At 38.8% G+C, this 24,057-nt stretch overlaps 1 protein-coding gene across 3 annotated transcripts in view; it reads left to right on the plus strand.

Annotated features, from left to right (window-relative positions):
- rabgap1l (RAB GTPase activating protein 1-like) overlaps positions 1 to 24,057 on the plus strand; it is a 114,387-nt gene that overhangs the window by 48,794 nt on the left and 41,536 nt on the right. For all 3 annotated transcript variants that reach the window (XM_035654086.1, XM_035654088.1, XM_035654087.1), the window contains exon 14: positions 22,917 to 23,030. In XM_035654086.1, coding sequence (XP_035509979.1) covers positions 22,917 to 23,030 — 114 coding nt within the window. The remainder of the gene's footprint in view (positions 1 to 22,916; positions 23,031 to 24,057) is intronic.

Genomic DNA, 24,057 nt, shown 5'->3' on the forward strand with positions numbered 1-24,057 from the left:
GCACAAGCAACAGACGACTGTACTGGGAAGGGCAAAGTATAGGTGAAACTGAAATTTGCAATGTGTAGTTAACATTATGCTAAAATATTATATTTATTTTGTTCTTTTACTGTGCACATTCCAGCTTGGTAAAATCTGAAGACTGTTCCCCAGTGCAGATGATGTGTTTCGTTAAGGAACCTACAGACTGCCTTTGGTTATGATTCTCATCCTTTGCTACAGCACAGTAGTATAGTCATTCCAGTTAATTAATCTTGTACATTCCCTTGATCATTGGATCGGTGTCAAAGCATAATTCATTTCACATGAATAAAGCCACGTACTATAGCCAATGACTTATACTGATTTCCCAATTTGCTCATGTAGTAGTGTCATCTGTGGTTTAGGCCTTGCTTGTCGTGTATATATGTCCATGCTAGAAACCAAGTGACACAACAAACCCTGCCCCTTGATATTGTAACTGCATTCTATGCTGCTTAACAGTACCCTGTGTAAATCATTCCTCATTTTAAAGCTGCATGAAGTGATTTTTGAATACTAGGGGCAGAAAGACTCTAATATAATAAGCCTTTAGCTTATTGTATTTTAGTGGCATGTTGGCAAGCAATTTGCTACTTACACGTCCAGCAGAAACAGAGCTACATGAGCATTTTACTCCAGGGTCTTTCTGGCCACCTGATGAATGTAAGTACAATATTGTTTTTAAGCCACGGTTTTGTAAACCAACATAACCAACAGAAATCTACATTCTCTACTTTCTTACCAGCCACTCATTTACTTTGGATCTCTGCACTTTCACACAAGGCAGATAGCCTACAGTCAACTTCAAAAAATCATGTTCCGGTAGTGGCTGCCCATGGTTTTTACTGTATGTGCGGGCATTGTTTTGGTTTTGTTGGTTTAGACAACTAAGATAACTATCAGTGAGGTAAAAGCAGCTGTGTAAAGCGGCAGTATGGGGTGTTGATTCTTTGTGGGATCATCAGCATTCATCACCCTTTAACATAATCAGGAATTGTTTCAATGTTAGAAAAATAAATATTGCTTTATGCAGCTTTAATGCATTACAGATTGTTCTGTATACGTGCCTAAAGATGTATTTTGTAGGAAAAGTGAAAAACGATGTTGAGAAACAATTATTGTTACATGGACATGCTGCACTTTTAAAAACATTTTTCAGCTACATGAACATACCTTGTGACTGTGTACACATTTGAAGGTACCTTGTCATTGGCTTTAGTTTTCGATGACTTTGTGATAGGTTCAGAGGGGTTTCCACTTGAACCAAGAATGGGCCAAGTCATTAATTAATCAGTCGATTTGACTTCTGCCTTCAAGTGGGTACAAGTTCTCCTACCTGACGTCTACATTATATCTGTAAGATAAGAAGAGACAGCAGATTTGTCTATGTCTTGTGAATTCCCTTCTATAGCCATATGACCTGGCATATATGAAAAATAATAGTCGGGAACCACAGCATAGTCGTGTCAAATACTACTTACAATAATATTTTTTAAATTTTGATAGCTTGTGTTTTTGGTGCTTCTTTGGAGCATAGTGCAGTGGGGTAGTAGAGAAAAAATGTATAGGATCTGAATTAGTGCTGTATTATCTTCACAATGTGGTGACAAACAACAACAACATATAAGACGAGAAAGCAAAAATCTGTATTCGCCTAAAGTAAAATAGCTCAGTTGTTACCATATAATGTACAAGTTGTAATATTCCATGGTCCTCCAGTGGAGATTACAGTATTTGGTCAGAAGTTGCACAAATATTCATTCCTTTGGTGGGCTTTTTTGTAGCGGGTTATGTGAAATGCGTGTCTTGGCTCATGGTTTAAAAAAAAATCCAATAGCCACTGAATGAATATTTAAAATTAAATTGTTTATATATGTCTGTATTACACTGACCAAACTGAAGTGGTAGAAAATCAAAACTGTTATCTTGTTTAAACAAGTTGTCTTACTTTCAAGTGCATTGATCGGGGGTTTTAGTAAAAAGAGTTTAATTAATTACAGAGTGATATGTATTTATTTATTAAGTTATGTTTAAACCTTTACACAATATACTGTATATGAGTATACTGTATATAAAGTGTGTGTCTGTTTTTAATCTGCTGTACAGCCAAAAAAATCTGACAAATTCTGACAAAGGTATGGCGCACCCATTTGTGTTAAATCAACTAGGCTGCTGATGTTTTGAGTAGCAGGCAGAGTGTGTTAAATTACACAGTATCTATTTTTTTATTTTGAAATTTTGTCAAAGGCTATGGTTTTGTTGTTGCTGCCAACCCAATAAAGGTGAAAATAGTAGACATTCATATCTGTATAGTTGCTTTTGTGAGATGTGTGTGTTTATGTAGCCAGCTTTCATTCATAACCAGTAGAACTCTCCAGAGTCACCCTCATATTTCCACCACTTGGCATCTATTTTAAGGAGTAATGAAGAGAATGGAGATGTGGGCTTGTGACTGTGTGGCTGCCAATTTGAATCCCCGGACTCGATGGGATCAGTGTGATTAGCTAACGCCTGCCTCAGCAAGCTTTGTTAAGGTGCACTTCAACAACATGGTTTAATATTGAGCAAGATGGTTTGATATACAGTACCATTACTTTTCAAATGTAATGAATGTGTACAGTAATATACTCACAGACATAAGTGTGCATAATCTAATGAACAGATCAAATGTTAGGGCCATGCAGCTCCTTATTGGAGAGAGAGAATATATTCTTTTCTTTGCCACCCTTTAATTTCACAGCCATTTTGTCAAAGAATGAAGTGAAACAGGAACTCTACTGTCATTTTCCTGATGATAATATATCTGTCTGAAGTTCTATGCTCCAGCTTGGTTATGATGCATTACTGGTCCCTGATTACAGGTACGGACCAATATTCATCCCAGATTCCTATCCTAACCTTAACCGCAGCAAACCTTTAAAATTAAATGCACTGCAGGAAGATGACAACAGTGGATACTTTGCAACAAATATGGAGACAAACAAAGCAAATATGTAATTTTCAGGTTTTGGTCTCTTCATTTTCCTCTGAGCCAGCAGATGTCTGATCAGGTGGCATTTGCTAGGTAACTCCAGTAGCCTTTCCTTTAGTTAATGCACATCATCATGTCCTCTTGGTGTGAACAATTTCCTCATTATAGAGCTTGATCCTTTGTTCTTGGTCTTAAATTAGTCTTTGAAATTCATGTACTCACCTAGATTGCAGGCAAGCTTTGAAACAGCCGTAGCCCGACCGTCTTCACTGAGGGGTTTAGTGTAGAGACGAGCATGAGGAGATGGAAGTGGGAATTGAAAGAAGATTGGATAGAAACAAGCTGGTTGGAGAAAGAAACGATGGGAGGATAAAGAAAAGAAGGATCGGGAGGGTGGAAGGGGAGAGAAGCAGGTAGGGGGATATATAAATGGGAAAAGGAGAAAGGTTGGGCATGGAAAAGCAAGAAGAAATAAAAAAAAAAGGAGCAAAAGAGAGATGAAGAACGGTGATTAGGAAAATAAGCAGTTTCATGGGCATTTATTTATATGCTGTTAATATCTATTTTAGTGAAACAGGATAATAAAAGTTATTAGTTTGTGGTAGTCTTATTCTTATACACAGATGATATTTGCAATATAAAATAAAATAATCAAATACACCTCCTTATAAGACATTTTGTATTTTCAGTTTTTAGTAGCTTTTTACATTACTACAGAAGTTACGTATAAGTTCTGTATATCAGCAAGAGAGAATCATGAAATTGTTATTTATAGCACATAACTTTATGTATCGAGTACAGTGCTCATTGCATCAAAAAAGGTTGTTCTATGGCATAAAGCTTAAGAGCTATTTTAATGTATAGCATTGAGTTTGAGTAGTTCGTTTTATTTTATGCCAGAAACCATGTTTAAGAGCAGGCTGTTTTTGGATGATTTACCTTTTTTTTTTTTTTTCTTATGTTTGATATCTAGTTTTGGAATGAAAATATGTATTTGTTCCTCCTACCAGAAAGCATTTCATCCACACTAACTATTCAGCCAAACCCAAGAGCGGCTTCCCGGTCCAGGCCTGCTCAATATTCATAGCCAACACTATATCAGGAATTCCCTTTTATTTCCACAAATGGCAGCACTCGCCTCACTTCCTCTTTCCCTTTCCACCCTGCCACTTTCCTCCTTCTCTTTCCGTCCTAATTGAGAAAGGACCACCTGACCCTCTTTTGAGGTGGGGAAGTCATAATTGGAGGGGAAGCCAGTTCCTGCCTCTTTGTGCTAATGGTGGAGCCTTGCGGCGCCCACCAAAAGCCTTTGATGGTAGGAGGACACACTCATAACACCCACACACCAACACAGCCTCATACATCTTGCATGGCCTCAGTCAGTCTTTGAAAATGTGGGCTGCGACTGTGGCCCGATAGCTGACAGGTGTTGATCTATGCATAGCTGATTGTGTGCTCTTTGTGCAGTGTTAAACATTTTTTAAACACGTATTTATTCATTAACAAGGCTACAGCCCCTTTAGTGGCACTGTGAGGCTTTCCTGTGGCACAGTGGTGCTTTGAGCTAAATGTCTGCAGGAGATCATCAAATCATTAGGATTTATCCTCTGGGGCCTTGAATGTTGAAATTTCTGGCCATCCATTTAATAGTTGTTGAGATATTTCAGTCTGGACCAAAGTGGTGGACAAACTAACTGACAGGCCATCAATGCCACACGTAGACCCTCTAGGAGTCTTCTTCAGCACATATCTACACTTTAACTGTATAATGAAAGTTTTCTACTGGCTATGTGGTTTTAATGTCTTGGTCAGAATTACAATGAAGGTAGTTGTTATAGGAAGGCTGATTCTTATTTTCTCATCTTTACCCAGTTTTCCCAGCTCAGTTGGGAGGAAGGTAGTGGTCTTTGGAAGGAGCTCTGGTAGTTCACTTGTTTTTAAGCCGAACATGTGTACTGTGTAATGTGAGCTAGCTGTAATGCATGTAGTCATTGATCATGTTAGTACATAGTGATGCTGCAGAAAGTACCTGCAGTTTAATGAGACTACTGTGAGAGCCTCTCAGCAGAGTGTACAGTGGGGACTTGACATTTAATCACAACACGGTATCTTTTATTTTATAAATGCCACTGTCTCTCAAATTGCCATTGTTGCTAAGAGGTTACATTGTCCATCTACTAGCAAAACGGTTGCATGTTCAATCCACATAGTGGACCTGAATCCTCCAGTGCACCAGAGCCATAAATGGAACACTTAGCTGCCCACTCATTGCCTGGTGCCCTGGATAGGAACATTGGAAAAGGCCTAAAATGTGGAATCACTGGAAGTCTCCATCAGCTGCTTTTCAGAGTTCAAGGCTTTCATTTCACCTTTGGACCTGGTGATTGCCATAGGTAAGCCTTCTATCCATCAGTGACCACTTGACTAAGAGCTTTCTCTTCCATCTTTTCTAAGTGCTTTGACTCTCCCAACTGAGCACATTGGTTTTACTAGTTTCAAGTCATGCTTAGCATTCCACTTTTAGTTTGAAGTCTGATTCTGCAATTTTTTTTTTTTTATCTCTGTTGCATCATCGCTCCCTCTTTTTGTCTTGAGTAACGCTGACTCCACAACTAAGAAACCACTTTGTAAAATCCCACCTCGGTCTTGAGCACAGTAGCATCTCTATGGCTAGTGGCAACAATGAAAACGTATTTAGGTCAGGGTTGTTATTTGGCTTGTCATGGGACCACACGTTGCTGATTTGGCCAGTATCTGCATGGTCAGGAATAATTTTCTATGGTGATATGGGTGAATGGGTTGTTTTTAACCTAATGAATATTCGCAAATAAAATTCTGGTATATTTTAACATGGCGTATTTCCCAAAATGTGGCCATTGTGACTCACTCGCCACCTCCATTGTAGACATTCAGATAAATTACGACAACATATATCAAGGTGGGCTAAATGAGCTTTTCAGAGCTTTCCAATTAAACATGATTTTTACAGTAATCATTTCAAGCTCCTGTCTTTGGGTCTGACAAACTTTAAGGATGTATATTTACCTCTAGGTGATTTAAGTTGAAAATAGCTCTTTCTTTGTTGTTTTAAGAGCTGCCAGTGTTTAGGTGAACTCTTATCATAAGGGACTTTTTATCCTTCCGTACCGGCGGTAGCTGTGGCAATAACTATTATGTTTTTGTGTCGTCCATCCGTCCGATTCTTGTGAATGCGATATCTCAAGAACGCTGTGGGCTAATTTCCTCAAACTTGGCACAAATGTCTACCTTGAATCAAGGATGAACTGATTAGAATTTGTTGGTCAAAAGTCAAAGGTCACTGTGTCCTCACAAATCAGGTTTGAGTGATTCTAGATTTCAGTATGGGCGTTCATCTTTCCATATCATCCATTCTGCCTTTCCCTTCTTGCCCTTATTCTGAATGTTGAGCATGAGTGAGTTTTACCTACAGCTCATAGATAGGTTTACATCTAAAAATGCCAGGAGAAAACAAAAGCACCACATTTTGTAAAGCTCTATTATATCTGGACATAGTAATCAAGTACGTGTACCTGTTTAGCCAAATTTATGCAATCCTTCCTTAATTTTTCTTGATCATTTAAAAAAATTATATTCACTGGAATCATATATATATCATCAAAATATTGATAATTTTTATTAGACCAAAACATACAGTTAATACCTTTTTTATTAAATTCCTTCAAAGTCTACAACATATATATTAGTCTGGACAGACATTGGATGTAAACAGCTTCTTCACTGGTTGGTGGAGGCAGACAGCTGCGGGGTGGTAATTCTAATTTGACTCTGTTACAATCATAGGGAGCTAAAAGACTCCTAAGTATTATATATTTATAAAGCATGAATTAAATATTAGAAAAAAATCTGTTCAAATAGAAATTTTGATTGACAGCACCCACATCAAGAGCTGAACGGAGCAGCTAGTTATTGATTCACTTGTAATGATCATGAAATCTGTAAATGATAAACTGCCAGCAGTGATCAATAGCACCACCTCTCTCCTCCACCTTTCCAATCTCTCCATGCCTTGTGGTCAGAAGCACTCAATATTTTAACACCAGTAATGTGCAGGAATTAGATTATAATGACATTTTAGTTCAAATAATTTTAATCTAAATTATATATATATATATATACATACAACATGGGTTTTATCACCTGCATTAAACCAAATAAGCAACATTTGAAACCACATTGACATGAAAAAAATAATAAGCTGTTACAGCTCATTAGTGTGAGCTGATGCAAAATATTTCCCCTGTTGTCTGAAAACCAAAATAAAGGAATTCACTGTGTTATTGTAATATACCAAGTCATTTCTGTGCAATTGACTCATATTATTAAACATATGCTGCAGCTTTTTAGGAAATGATAAATGACATTGTTCGGTGTTTGTAAAAGTGGTTGTGCCAAGTTTTATGCTTTTTATGTGTGATAAAGAATCCCTAAATATATGGCCTGTCTCAGACTGTGATGGATCCCCCTCTCTTCTTTTCCATGGTCAACATTGTCAGGCAACTGAGCTCACCACAGCTGGCACTTTGAACTGCAGACATTCTTTCTCCTGTTCAAAAAGGATTTTATTGTGACAGAATGGAGCTCATTAAAGTATTGGCTTTGGTACAGCTTCAATCCACTTTCCTTACTGCTGTACTAAAGGAACATCTAAAGATTGTTTTATTTCTTTTCTATTCATCCTTTCTAATTTGATTTAGCATAATTTGCACCAATATTCTTGCTCTAGCTATTCATACATAGAGGACAAAGACAAGCACCTTGACGGACAGTGAAGGACAAACCTGTTTTTTACTGTTTACTTCCCTGCAGACCTCAGGTGCTGACGCTCTGCCAGCAGATGTACAGCCAGCTTCTCTAATTCTCTCTCAGGGCATTTTAGCTGAATTAAATACCATAAGACAGTCAAATTACCCCCTTGGCTCCTTAGCATATTTCCTCCCTCCTCCTTCCTCCTTCCTGAGGCAGTGTTTCCCATAGTAGCACACTAGGCTTGGCTGTGTTAGGCAGTTATTTAGTGGTGATGGTCCAGCAGCTCGCCTCAGGCCATCGTTGATATGGCTAGTTCTTCCTGTGTGGCATTTAGCCTTGCTGCTGTTGCCAAGGCGGGAGGAAGGGAATGAATGAATGGGGGGAAAAAAAAAATTAGCCGTGACTGGTGTTTGCTGGGCTGTGTGACCAGTGTGTTATCATATATGACCTGAGTCTCTCTCAGTCAGTTCGTCCGTCAGTTTGTCAATGGCAAAAATTCAGCAGTCACTCAGTAAACCAGCTGTAATAATATTCTAAGAAAGAAAGTACATTTTTATTGAAGCGGCATCAATAACCTCAGTAACCTATGTCGGGCCAATCCAGTTATTTCCACCTGCAGTCTTATCCGCACGCCCCGCGTTTATCTGGGAATAATCCTGACAATGCTTGTCACATTGGCAACTTGGTTCACAGCTTCTTCGCCCCAAAAGGTGAAGCCAATGACAAATACTGTAAGGACAGACAAACAAACAAGGGGATGAAGAAAAAAAAAAGCATTTAATCTGTCTAAAGGAGTTTTAGCAGTGTAAGCGTAGCCAGAAGGTGGGCTGTATGTACTTACCAAGATTAACTGATATTCAGTTCACTACCTTGTGCATTTGAAAATGAGTTAGTAATCAGGTTAATGATTGAGATTTCAGTGCAGGCTCCAGGAAGGGCTGCAACTGACAATTATTTAAATTATTGCCTAATTTTTACAAATCTTTTTCTTGATTAATTGAAAATTGCTAGAAAATTATGAGAAATGTGATAAGTTTTTCCCAAAGCCCAAGATGACGTAATTTAAAAAGTATTTGGATTAAAACAGAAATCCAACAGAAATAGTATTTTATTAAAAAGTGATTCTCAAAATAGCAGCTGGTGATTAATTGATTAGTTGGCAACTGGTTACCAATTTTAAATAAAAAAAGGTTTTACAGTTAGTCAGTATGAAGATATGGTTGCAGCCGGTACTTGTAGTGAATGTTTCCAGTGTGTGTGCACTGGCATGTGCAATGCACTTTTCTCTTCCAAAGGTAGCAGTTAGCTGTTAAAAGTAAAACTTCTTTAGTGTTGCATTTGTTTTTTAATATTTAAACTTGGGTCATAATAGGTATTAATGAATGAATTTGACAAAGGGAGTGTTTTCTTCACTGCTAAGATACAATGTTAGGAAACATACAGTATGTTATTTTTAACTTTTGGTTGCATACAGAATAAACTGAATTCTGTCACTAGCATTTTCTGATTAGCTGTACTCCCCCTGTCAGTCAGTGGATGTAATGATGGATGAGTCTGCCAGCTATCCAGTACTACATCCCCTGGTTACAGCTGAGTGTCTCTATTGTCTTTCTTGTTCTTCATAACTGAACATCAGGACTTAAGAGGCACTGTGTCGCTATGGAAACCCTGAGCTCAGTCTGAAGAAGCAACAAGGTTTCAGAGAGTTTATTTGAAGTTTATAAATAGGGCACAATTAAAATGGATGTTAACATTGGCTCTAAAATAGCAATGTCTTCATTATTCATTCATGTGCACTTTTATTTTGAAGATGCAGGGGAAGAAAAATCCAGGCAGAATAGGAAGTCTAAAACCGTTTGTGTGTGTGTGTGTGTACGTACGTACGTGTACACATACAACAGTTCATATAATTTATACACATCAATACAAGTCTCTCCGTCTTCCCTCATGGACCAACCCACCAAGTGTCTGACCCTCCACTCCCTCCACCTCTATCATCCCTTGGGGTCTTCTGTCCCCACATAACAGATACTCAACTCATATCCCCCAGTAAGAACCACAACACACAGAAAATGTCAGATATCTGGGGGGATGCACTTTATCCACTGACCTCTCTCAGTGATGCTGTGTGTGTGTGTGTTTTTAATGTTGAGAGAGAGGAGGGGCATCCCATCCTGCTCCAGCACCAAATTGTTCCCCTACCAAATGTGACTGGAACATTACAGCATTTTTCACATTTGTTTAATGCAGTTCAGCATGAGTTTTTTTTTTTTTTTTTTTTTTTTTTTTTTTTTTCATTTTGCAAAGGCACCTAAAATTTCAAAGGGTGGTGCACTTACATGTACACAGTCCTAATACATATGCTAGAAATACTGTCAGGTAGACCACATTGCTTTTTCAGTGAATAAGCTGTAAAACTACATTCAAACACAACAAAGAGTAACATTAATGTAGAAAAGTCAAATGTGGAAAGTGTCAAATGCAAATGCACAGCCGCACTCTAGAAAGTGCCAAGCAGGATGAGGCGCTGTTGCAGCTTGTCAACTTGTGGAGGAAAATTAACTAGTCACATAAAGGATAAAGGCTTTGTTATCTTGTTTTCCAAAGTGGAAAAGAGGCTTTGCTGAGCTCTGCAAAACTTCATTTTAGGGTTGCAACTAACTCCTCATCATTAAATCATCATCGATTAAACTGCGAGTTTAATATTTTTTTAAACCAAATGTGAAAAATGCTCATCATGATTTCCCAGAACCTAAATTGATGTCTTCAAATTGCTGTTTTGGTCTACTGTCTAAAACCCAAATATAAATCCTGTCCGATAAAACAGGGAAAAGCATCCAATCCTCACATTTCAGAGGCTGGAACCAGATGTGAAAAGTAACTTGGCAACACAAACTCTCTTGCGTGTTATGGGTAAGATAAAGAGTAAAGAGCAGAACCTTCAGGCAGTTAGTGTTGCAGGGCGTGTATTTGGGTATGTTAGCATCTAGTTGGCCAATGACAGCATGCCCTCTCTTGAAGAGAACCAAATATGCTACATTCAAAATCACATCGACAAGCAAATGTTTGGCATTTTTCCTTGATAAATTAATTTTAGAAGTGATGCACTTTGTTTTGTGACTTAATCATTTGTCAGTAATATTGATGATTTGTTTTCTGGCGATCTCTAATCCTTTTAGCACTTACTTACATCATTCATTTAAAAGAGAAGCAAAGAAAGACGTTAACCAAAACACTAATCCTAATAACAGCTCTGTTACCCTTCAGCTCTCTGGCGTGTCAAGTGTTTTTTCCAACCTGCTTGCTTGTCACCAATTTCACTGCAAGCAAAATGAGAAATTTAGCTTTTTTGCTTTCTGTTTGAATACTGTGTCTGCACTTCCAACTCAGCTTATTGAAATGCAGAACCAGCCGGACCATTAAAATGCCACGGCAGCGATACAGAGACAGATGAATTTGCAATCTGCCAGGCGAGCCAGCTGTTGCCCCCCCACCACCCTAAACCCTCCAGGGAAGCCTCTAGAAACTTCCTCGCCAGCAACCAAGGACAAAGGCCTCAGGGGGAGCTGGTTTTTAATTACCAGGCTGCCGTCCTCTGAATATCACACCAGTAGATTATCTCGCTGTGTCCCACTGAAATGAAGAGAAATGAGGAGTGTTTGGGGGAGCCAGGTGTGTCAGCATAGAGGAGTTGTGTCATTATTATGTCAGGCTGTCTGACTGTGTTATGACCAGAAGCTAGACTTATTTATAACTTATTAAGTTATAATTCAGTCTCTGTTTTTTGTTTAAAACTTTTCTGAAAACACAAGAGGACCAAGGTTTTAGATACAAAATCTTTATTAATCTGGCCTTTTTGTTGTTGTTTTTCTAAGAATACTTGTGAGGTCTGTGATGTCCCTCTTACCGCAGAGCTGCTTTCGTATGACCTACATTTTCCACGGTGGACCTTTTTTAATAGATGTCAGAGGGCACAGATTAAATTAAGTTTAAAATTGTTTTAGAAGACTAATTATTTTTATCATCTAGTTTATACAATATTTTTATATTTGTATATATATATATATTTTTGCTTAATTTATTTTTTAGCTAGAACATACCCTAGTGGAAATTAATGGCAGACCTTTGAATTGCCTAAAAAGCATTTTCTGTTTACCTGTAGAAGGAAAGGCTTGCTGAGCACACATTTCTCAACTTAAAAGCACCCTTCTTCATAGCCACAAAATTCCACTGATCAACAAAGGGAAACCTTACAGACAGTCTAGTCTTAAGAGTTTGGTTCATGTTTCCTGAGTGGCTTCTTGCTTACTGGTACTGTTGTAATCATCCCACTTGAGGATTATGCCTCTTTACTCTGTTAAAGACAATCAACAGACAAAAAACTGTGATAGACTCATTTGTAGAATGTCAGACAGATTGCAGGTGCAAAGAAAAGCAGGATATTAAACCACATACTGTACAGTATGTGTGCAGTTAATTCTGAAGTTGCCACAGTCACAGTGTGTATTTTCCTGTTTATCATATTTTCACAAGAGAAAACAAACTATGGCATCTTTTTCATCTTTGCCTCCTTCTGCCCTCCTTTTTGGTTTTTCTGGGGATTTAGGTTCAGGGTTTTTTTTTTTGTGATACAAGCGCAACATGTTTGTCACTTTCAATACTGGCCTTCCTTTGAGGGAGCAGCCATCTATCAAAAAGATGAAGAGGCTAGCTAATATTCTGGCTGTCAGTCATTCAGCTACCACTCTTGTCTTGCCCTCCCCTTGTGCCATCCTGCCTCCCGCTAGTCATTTATCCATCCTTTCATATTTGTACATTTTCCACCATCCGTCCGTCCTTTTTCTCTCTTCCTTGGCCCCTTTTTAAGCTTACCACGTATTTTTTTCATGTGCCTTATCACTCAGTGTTGTGTAATGTGTAAACCTGTTGGATGTCCGTAAATAAGAAAAATGACAATGCTTCACATTGAAGCAGAAATTTTCTTCAACCAGTTTTGAGACTTCATGTGGACTCTCTCGCCTGGAGGAGCTGCAGGCTGCAGTCCTGTAACAGACGTACTCTAACACACCATCCTGCTGGGTCATCACAGCCTCTGTTCTCTAACGTGACCCATAATGCACCACTCCACGCTCATGCTGAAGCCAGGCTCAGATGGCACAGCATTTGCTTGCTTTTGTTTCTTTATTCCCATCAGAGGGAATGGTGTTGAGGCGCATTGAATTTATCCAATTGATCCACCACTCTGCCAGGGTGAGAAGGGTGAGAAAAGGAGCCTTCTGACTGAGAATAGAATCAATAATTAGGTTTGACAGTGTATGGAAATGAGTAACACATAAACAGTACTGTAATGATTTCTCTCATCAGCTTTAGGAGTGTGTTTTACAGTATAATCTTCTGTGAAACCTGGCTTAGGGAGCAGTTAACCTATCTAAGAGAATTTGATTACTCTTTGCTTATTACTGTTTTTTAATCCTGACAATAATAGAAGTAAGTAAGTAATATTTAGGGCAGAAACATTGAGTAATTGAATTTGAATTGGATGAAAATCTAAAAATATGGAATTTGTGCATGAAAGAATTGTCTCTCAGTAGCAACAGTCCAAAAACTGTTAGTATAACACTGTTGTGACCCCCTCATGTTTCCTACTTTAGCACTGACTGTCCACACGCCAGCAGGGTGCCTCCCATTGTTGAGAATATTCTAGATAAATAAGTTCAGCTGGTGTCCAACTGAATGGATGTAGTGGTAGTTATTTGTTTTGTCCACAGATATGCTGGACTAAATGAAGTGTTCTTATTGACACAGTTAGTAATGCTGGGAGACCATATTGCTCACTATGGTCTAAAACACCCAGAGTTGCTAAAGAAATAGCTGCCACAGTATAAATACTATGGAAACATCTCACGGTATATATTGTCACATCACCCCCTCCTAGAGCGATGTGATCATTTACTATTTTGGAAATGTATTCATATGGTAGTCATGTTAACAATCACACTTTCAGATAGACTGCCAAAGCAATTGCTTTTCAGCTATGGACTGTATGATCTTATCCAGTGATCACTGTTTCCATACAAGTGGCAGTTGTTGGAGTTGTTAAGTAAAACATTTAGGTTTGGTAACTAGCTGTGCTCCCTCTGTAATTATTCTGTACACACAGTTTGACTTTGTACCCAGCAATCTGTCTTCATGGTTGCCTCCAGCGGTTTACTGCTAGCAGCATCCTCTCTGATTGGCTGGTCTGTCACTTCAGGACTTAGTGAGCTCTGAGTGTTCAGCTGTCTGAACCCGGTGTATTTTGCTCCAGCCTCATTGGTTTAGCAAAGCGTGGCTGCCTCTCTGTTGAGGGGCTCACCAGCCAGCACCCGTGGGCCCCTTCCACACCCGGGAGTTACATAACACTGTCAGTAGAGAAGGGAAACTTGAGCGCTCACTGCTCTCTCCAGAATGGTATAATAAGGAGAAAGATAGAACTGCTTCTAAGATTCTGCATTTACATTTTAAGCATTTAACTACCACTTTAATCCAGAGAGACTGAAAATGTGAGAGCAGGTAGGTGGTTCATTATCTTGCTCAAGGACATTTTGACAGGATTCAGTGCTGCTGATGGACAGCGTGACTCATGCTTCTGAAGCAAAATGTTGATATATTCACTTTGTGCTGTGAAGCACACATAAGTGTTGGCATAATTTCTATGACCTTACTCCAATTTATGCTTAACCTGCCTTATGTTAAAAAATGAACCTAACCTTAATACATGCAGAAACCCCCCAAAAGTCAATTTATCTGTCCTTTATGTCAGATGTCTGACTCATTGGGTCACTGGCATCAGATAGAGTTACAGATCTCCATTCCTTCCCAGCATCAGTTCAACCTTTTTGAACAACATAACCCCCCCTGCTGTTGTGCTGCTTAGCTCATCTGCACAGCTGCTGGAAGCCACCATCACCTACTGGATCCATCTCACATGGTTGGTTATTGCAATTTGTTTTACAAATGTAAAAGTCTATATGATATGGTATTTCTTTTCTTGAACAAGAACTCATTATATGTGGGGTATACTCAGTGGCCAGTATAAATCAATCTAATGCAGTTCAATACAAGAGCCCTGTTATAGCATCTATCTTTACAACACTAATGTTTTTCATTTGTCGGAAATGTGCAAATTCAATTGCATGTCTAAGATTGAGGTCTTGTTGAAGGTGTTTCTTATGTTTTGTCATGAGAATGACAGAGTATTAGACCTCTGAATGTAATGCTGTCCAGTACAAGCCACGACTAACTATGACTTTAACGCTAAAACATACAGTATAATTGAAACTGTAGGCATGACACATTGATTTGCTTTGGAAAAGTTTTCTTTGTTGTTTGATGATTTTATTTAAGCACCACTGATATGAGGTTGTTACTGCACTTGAAGTACGTGTCGGTGCCTTGAAAAGTACAAATGTCTGATCTCTTTTCTCTTTTTAAGGTAAGACTGACTGAGTCCTGATACTGTACCACAGTATACTGTAGTAGTATATCCAATGTAGCTACAGCACGATATTCTTTTACTGGAAAAACCTGACCTGTCTACTTGATACGTTGACACTCGCAGCAGTACAGCATGACTAAACTTCACCAAGGTCACTAGTCACCAATGTCAGCTAGCCCCAGACGAGTGACCAGTGGCCCTTAAGGGCCCTGGTTTCGTCTTTCGTCCCTATGGCCAGGGGGAAGCTAACTGAGCCTAATAGCCAGCAAGGTAAACAATAAGTAGACAGAGGACTTAACCTGCCAGCTGCAGGAGCACACTTGACATGGAACAACTCCTGTGTCAACTCAACTGTACCAGCCTCTGAATGAATTGTTTTTATCATAAAATGACAGGTGTTCGCTCGTATTGCCTTCAAGCTTAATATAAATTAAGGCACAGTTCCCAAGGCAGTGATTAACATTTAAAATATCCCCCATCAAGCATCTGCCCTTTTACTGCTTTCCTCTACTAGTATTGCAGCAAATGCAGTTTAGTTTCAGCCATTGGAGCCTGTTCTTTCTCATATGTTGTAACTAAACCAAACTTGTAACACAAATATTTACCTGCTAATCTGAAATTTGCGACCTTCACTGGTTTCATTTAAAAGCAACCTAATTTTTCTTCAGTTTAGCAAGCATTCTCATGAAGTAATTTATTTATCATATCATCACTGTATGTATATGTTTGTCTGCTGCAATTTACTATTTCTTTTTTGCTAATCTATTGGTCGATTGCGATCTATATACTGTCCTAAAATCTGGAAATTACCATTCAGAATTTCCCAGAGCCCTAGGTAATGTTGACAAATTTCTAATTCTGTCCCACCAACCCAAAGATATTCAATTTACAATGTTATGTTAAGACTCACGGATTACTCAATTATCAAAATTTTTGACTATTAATTTCCTGATTTATTTATACACAGCTAGTGTTGCTGTAAGCCTCGGTTGTTTTCCTCAGAATATATACTGCATTTGTATGAAAATGTGCCATACAAATGAACTTAACAAATAAAATATTTCATAGATCTAATGTCGAGTGATTTTTTTTTTACTTTCTAATGACCGAAAGGAGGGGAAAAAAATTTATTTGTTGAATGACTTTGATTTGATGGTTATCGTCACTTGGACACTGATCTAAAGAAAACAACACTGCAAGTTTCAAAGTTCTTCAAGCCATGCATTATACAATAGTATTTTAATACGCATTATGTGTTGCATTTATATAAACCATGACCACATAAGAAATAAATCAACCGTGATTTGTAAATAATCTTGGTTTGACTGTATTGACACAGGAAGGAAAACCTCTTGACTCGTATGAACCTGTGGCAGCTTTCACCAGTCAGGCCCGTATGGTTAAATGAAATGCTGTTGGATGTAGAGGGATGTGGAGGTGGCGTGCAGGTTTGGACACATCAGCAGTTTTTTATTTTTAGCTGCGTGTGTTAAGTAGGTTACCTGTCGGTGAGGTCTGAGTAATGGACTGTCTGCCCAACAAGCCCCCAGGCTACAATTAGAGGAAGCCTCTCATTCCCCTCTTTGTACATATCTCTCCCCCCTCTCTTTGTCTCTCTCTTTCTCGGCTTCTGTCTCAATCTGTCTATCTCACCTTCTGTTATCTATCTTGATCTGTCTCTCTCTCTCCTCTCTCTTCCGTTCTTGTTGTTTGCTTCTCCCACTCCTTCTCTCCTTATTTCCATCTCCTTTTCTGTCTTCTTTTTCCGCCTTCAGTCAGTCAGTTTAAAAGCCACCAGGGGATAAATCTAATGGGTACACACAATACTGAAGAATACACACACCGACATGTGCACGCACTCTCTCTCACACACACACACACACCACACCACACAGTTTGTTGGATTCAGGCTGATGTGGACAGTGTTATGTAATCCCCCTGCCTGTGCTAATGTTTTTTTAATCCTCATATTTATATATTCATTGCAAAATGCTGGGAGAGTCTTGCTGAATTGTAATAATTCTTGCTTATTTATGCAAAGGTGAACAGGGAAGCTGTATGTGGCCAACATTTGTTTTACTACTACAAATATTTTATGTGTTTGTGTAAAGTTAAAGTTGTGTAAAACTAAAAGTTGGTCTTTGTAGTTTGTCGCACCTGACGTGTGCTTTCAAGCATTCATCATGTCTCCTGCATAAATGACCTGACTATTAGAGCATGCCCTCATGAAATGCTTGTATTTTTGTTTTAGACAAACTTCACGGCCTAACAGGCTCTGTAGGCTGTCTTTCACTCCTGTGAAGCTGCTTACGATATTGCATGTACTCGGTTTTGCAGTGCAGGAGAATCCAAAAATCCATCCTGTTACTGGTTGTTAATCCTCACAACCCACATGGTCATCCATCTTCAGTAAACTAAAGAAAGCAAAATTAAAACTAAGAGGATTACTTACAGTCAAGAATACCTTGTCCTTCTCCTCAGATATGAAGCTGCCCTCCTACCATGGTCTTATCACGCCACAAATCCTCTGTCCTTCTCTTACCCCTGTCTGAAATGGGAACAAACACCAAACGTTAACAGCCTTTTGGATCCTCCTGACTGTCTGTTCGATTGATTCACCTGTGGCAGTGGTAAAGAAAGATACTGCAGTCGATCCCTTTGGATGATCGTCAATAGTTGGCGAATTGATGCTGAGCTCACCTGCTTCTAGCTGTGCCACACCATTGACAACAATCCAGCTCTCTCCAACCAGATTCAAGACGATGAGACCTGGTGGTCCTATGGTTTGGACTCTTTGTCACCTTAAAAGGGAACTTGCAACATCTGCCATTTTCTTCGCTGTTTTCACTTTTGTCATCGCATGTTGTTTCTCAATGAGCTCCCCCTACACTCTGGGACGTGTATTCAAAACACGTCCGTAAAACAACTCACTTGCGCACCCTCCTCCCCTTCTACCGCTGCTGATGTGCCATTTTTTCGCCGGGCACTTTTTTGTGTGAAGCAATATCTACCGAGGTGGTAAACATTATAGCACTAACCGTTATTGAGGCGGCGTGTGCATTTAATGTGGAATTGCTGTAAAGCCGTTCGTGGTTTCTCGCGTCGTATCTCGCTTCCGCGTACTTCACTATTTCAATTTTACCGGACGTAAGTCAAAGTTGCAAGTTGGTTTCCCGCCTGGTCCGCTGAGCAGGGGTGGGGGTCACAATTTCACCGGAACAGGACATTTAACTATCCAAATGATTTCTAAACGGGTTTATTAAGCTGAAAAAGTTGCCAAGTTCCCCTTTAAGCCTATAGAGTCTCGATATAATCTCAGTTATATGAGCACAGGCAGGGTCCACTGACCTGGTCACTCTGCTGCTTGTTACGTTTCTGGATTTCTGATACAAGGTTAAGTTTGTACAGTGTATATACATAGTACATGCACATTTTTAGTTGAGGAATAAGTGGACAGATCTCTATCTGAAGTTCTACCTTTGCTCATAGCACTAGGTTTATAGGGTATAGAAATCTGTTTGCTTTGTGTTTTTACAAGCTGTATAGAGCAAGGATGTTGAACTGGGGCACTGTGACGGGGAACTGATGCTTCTGATGAGGCTGCAGTTCCTCCTGAACACCTCAGCCTCCCTGCAGAGATCAAAGAGCTGTCAGCCCCAGCGCACACACATCCACACATCCATCCAAATAAGCAGCATATAACTCTTGTTCCAGCAAGCAGTTAGTGAGAAAAGGTATGTACTAATCAGCTCAGGTCCGCAGTGAATTTAAGGAAGAGTCAACTATAAAACAAAATGACCTTGGGAGACAGTGAGAGGGAAGATGACAACAGCTGTAGTTTTGTTATTCATTAAAGAAAGTTACTTTGTCATTTTGATTTGCGCTCTACTTAACATAATACAAGCTGGATGCTGTAGTGCTACAACTTACTCTCTCTATGCTGCAGAGTGTCGGAGTGGTAATGATAATGCCTTCCTTTTACAGAGTCCAACATAGTCATTTATTATTCTTGTGGGAATAACTTTAGTAAAATAATACAACTCATTTACTGTTTCCTAGTGATATTGTTGTTGCTAAAATTACTTAATGATGCTTTTTTGAAATATTGTAATCATTGTGAAAAGTGATACATTGCACTGCCCATAGTAAACTCTTTAAACAGTATATACACTTATCTCTGTGTGTACAGTAGCCTATGTGCTTTTTTTCCTCTCAACTTAGCAGGACTCCTGAACACATTTTGGTGTTGCAGATAAAACCAGCGTTCTTTTAATTTCATAGCAGTAGGAGAACATTGCCGCATGAAATATGTAAGGAATCACTGTCAGAGAAAAGGCTGGTCTTGTAAGCCTGCACACTGAGACCACAGGGCTTAAACATCTTTGCATGTTTGCTTCGCTTTCTGCATTGAAAATGAGAGGAGATGAGGCAAATATTTAGGAGGACACATGGAGGTGTGAAAAGAGGAGGGAAGGAAATTAAGTAGAAAAGGGAATAGAAGATGAAAGAGATCAGGGAAGTATATAACTGGGAAGAGAAGGAAATGTAGAGAAGAGATGGTACAGTAGGGTGAAGCAGAAAAGATGGGAGAATATATATGTAGAAAATGTGGGGTAGAGAAATAAAGGAGATGGGAGTAAAGAATTCAAGGAGAAAAGGAAATATGCATCTGGAAATTGAGGAGAAAAGAAAGAGAGAGGATTCAAGAGAAGAAGGAAGGAGATTAACCAGAGCAGAGGACGTCCTCTCCTCATTTTTTGTGGTGTTTTTTGAGTAATGAGGCTGTTAATTAGTAGAGGCATGCATGGTTTATTAAATCAAAGTGTTTACAACTTTCACTGTCAACCAGATTCTTGCTGGTCTTTGCTGATGTTGCCATGGTAATTACCGTGTCATAAATGTGTTTCTGATTGATGGGCTAGCTCATAAAATTAATACATTAATCACTGGTCTGTAATTATTTTAAAAGTAATGTTTTTACCTGCTGAGTAATTAATTAAACTGTTCTTTGTGTGGCTGTCTTGTACTCTCAATTCTATTGTAAATGACAAAGAAACCACACCATGTAAAAGTAAATGACAGTGCTCGTCATGTTACCCAATGTGTCTTGTTTTGTCCAACTACCAAATCAATGCTATTTACAATGACACAAGGCAAAGAAAAGCCGCAGGTACTTGCTTAAAAAAGTATTTGTTCAGATGAATTGCTTATAATAGTTACAGATTAATTTTCTGTTGATCAAGTAATTATTCAGGTGACTAAATTGTTTAGGCCCTAAATATTTGATGACCCAAGTTTACAACTTCTACGACTGTCTTGGAAAAATATCTTTTCATCATAGAAAACCGTATATCTAGATGTATATCCTATGTTCAATGTTTTAAATTTAAATACGATTTAACAAAGTTTGAAATGTAGTTGTGTGATCTTTTGTTTTGCTGTCGAGTTAAGACAATCATGAAAAAACATCTCACGTAACGCTACCGCCATTGCTGAAGCGCTGCGTCTTTTTTTTGTGTGTGTGTCTCAGAAGGAACACAATGTAAAAACTGTTCAATTTCCAACACATAATACACAGAACGACACACCACCTCCACACTACAAATCTCATTAAAGCATTACACACAGTTGTGCCAGCAGCTTCCATCAAACCCTTCTGTGTGTGTGTGTGTGAGAAAGATACATGTAAAGTCTGTACTTAAACCATATGTATTCGCACTCATACAAAATAAGCATATTGTAGAATACTGGCTACATGGTAAACAAGGAATTATATTCAGCTAATTGTTGACTGCAATATCAGTACAGTAGTGACAAATGAAACATAATGTATGCATAATTGTGTTTGCATTTATTTACATACATTAGGAGCCATCATATTTGTTTGACAGGAATGTGACATGAAGTGGGAGAATGTAAGTCAGGCATTATTATTAATAACAGTCAATATTCTGTCATCAGCCCAAGTTCAATGTACAAACACAAAATAATAACAACAAAAATAATCTGTGAAAAGAACAAACAACAAAAACAAAGTTACACAAATTACCATGTATCGTAAGTAGCACATAGCACATGTTATATAATAAAACATTAGCATGGGGCAGCCTAGGGGTTAAGACACTACACAATCTCTGGTTCACATCTTGCCGGGGAACTTTGCTGAATTTCATTCCCTATCTCATTCACCCTTTCGTGTCTATTGTCTGCTATCTAATGAAGTAATAAAATGCCCCAAAACATTTATTTAAAAGAAAAACAGAAAAATAGCATTCATACAGAACAATACAGAAATGTTGAATTTATATTACATTACATTATACGTTACATTTATTATTATTATTATTATTATTATTATTATTTCTAATTAAATAATAGCTTGGTCAACAAAATATCCAATATAGAGTTTACAATAGTAGAATACTAAGAAAACCAGCAAATTTAAGAAGCTGGAACCAGATCATTTTAGCTGGTTCGGCTTTTGGCTTGAGCTGCAACGTAATTGTTGCCAACCCAAAATCATCGAATGAAAGGGTTGTACAGGGATGAATTAAAAGGGTGTGGCATGCAATAAAGGTTGGCCAGAGTCAAACGAGGGAAGTTGCAATTACATGCTAATGCTGCAGTAGGCTGCCAGAACACCCCAAAAAGATATGCAATCTCTCTAGCTTGAGCTTGTTTTAATCCATTCAGTGGGCACTGCTGGACATTTATGTATTTAGAGTGGAAAAACGTCCCTGCACAAATACATGGGGGCAATACATAACCTCCTGACCAAGACCTTTCACCATATGAGCATGATATTCGTCAATGTTTTCCCCAAACGTGCAGCAGACTGCCTTTCCGCTTGGTGAGACACTCCTACCTTAAATTCTCTCCTTGTCTCTCTACTATAAGGGAAATAAGGGGAGGAAAGAAGCAAGAAAGATGAAATTTCTCACTCACACTTGCTCTCGCACACACACTCCCATTTTCTCTCTGATACACACAAACACACATCAAGGCCAGTCAGGCTCAGGGTTGGTTTATCTGCAGCTTACAGTGAGTTGTTGGAGAATGCTGTGCTGCCAGTCTTCTCTCTGGTAATGTTTGCACTGTGCGTGTGATGGTGTGTGTATGACTGTGTGGATATGCGCGCAAAAAGAAAGTGAAGAGTGCCTGCGTATGTACAGTATGTGTGTTTGTGAGTGAGACCCACATAGGAAAACAAGCAGCCGTTGGTATGTGTGTGTATGTGTGTGTACACTGCAGTGGCTGTGGATTAGACAGCACAGACTAAGAGACTGAGGCCTGGGGAGTGCTGTTGCAGGAGGAATGGGACAAACACTAATGCAAAAACAGTGACGGAGCTGTGTTTTGCTGCTTTGCATCATAGCTGTTTTCTGAGTTTAACAAAATACATTGTCTGCTTCACTACTGTATATAAACATTTACAAAGAGAACAGATATGTAAGAGCATGATCGGTGAAAATGTTGTGTGTGCCGTGTTGAAAAACTTTTTGCTGCTCTTGTCATGAATCCATTTAGAAACATAAATCCGGATAAGCCCTATGTGACCTTGCAGTACCTTCACCCATGAACAGGATATCAAAACTCAACACTCTGAATTTGTCTTGGTTTTATTACATGTCTAAAGCGTGTAATCCATGTGTGTTGCAGGACTCTGCTCAGGAAGGTGTCATCACCCGGGACATCCACCGCACCTTCCCTGCACACGACTACTTCAAGGATTCTGACGGAGATGGACAGGATTCACTGTACAAGATCTGTAAGGTGAGATATGATATTGGCTCTCAGTAACATCCAGATATTTTTAATTTCACAAAATCAGCAGTGGATTATACAGTACTGTATGTTACCGCACTTTCTTTATGGCATCATGAAACAGAAGGCAAATTTCGATACACACTCTTTCATGCTGTGTTCGAACGTCTTTGAAAACTTTCCTGCTGAGAATCAAGTGCTGTGAGATGAGAAGCTAATTCTGAAATGTGTACTAAGCCTTGTAAAATTTGTGCCTATTCCTATGAAGCCAGCCTTTAGTTCTTTTTTTGCTCTTTGTGGTCTGGCAAGGCTCAGTAGGAATTTGCTTGGCATTTCAAGTTGGCTGCACAATATATGATTGACAGTGCCCGCCTTTACTGAGACATCCACACGAACCCTTCCTACACATGACATACCGGACGTACCCACCACTCAGTGGACAGTCATTGATCTTTTCTTCCAATTTTTTAAGTGGAAAATGTGGTTGCTGTTCTGTAGGTGGCAGATTTCTCTCAAATTACCCACCAAAAACGGTTTCTGAATATAAAGTTTTAGGCAAGAAATAGAACATTCAGTTGCAGAATGAGAATTGTTACTCTCTTTTTAGGTTAAATGGATTAGATTTGAACTTTTTTAGACCAAGAGGTAAATTGGTCATTCGAATGACTCAATAATCTGCTGATTAGTCGTGGTTTGCTTTTTCATGCTGATCCTGAATAGATGTCCTTGAGACTTAAATTTAGTAGCTAGTAATTTAGTTTTGGTTAGTATTAGTTGAAATACATGCCAAGCCCTCTGTACTGTCTTCAAGATACAACAATATAAAGATGTGATTTGATAGATATAAGACACTTAACTAACCCCATGTTGATGCATCCGAAACCCAGCAGAAACATAATATCAAATGTAACCATGGTATTTTAAAAACTTAAAAACATCCTTATAAACGTACACATAAAGTATTGAACAGTCTTTCCCCACTGACCTTTTGTGGGTCAGCCACGAACTCGGTACCATTTTTAAAAAAAAAAAAAAA

Source organism: Morone saxatilis, unplaced genomic scaffold, assembly GCF_004916995.1.
Source record: "Morone saxatilis isolate NCDOM2014 unplaced genomic scaffold, NCSU_SB_2.0 Contig12, whole genome shotgun sequence".
Lineage (NCBI taxonomy): Eukaryota > Metazoa > Chordata > Actinopteri > Moronidae > Morone > Morone saxatilis.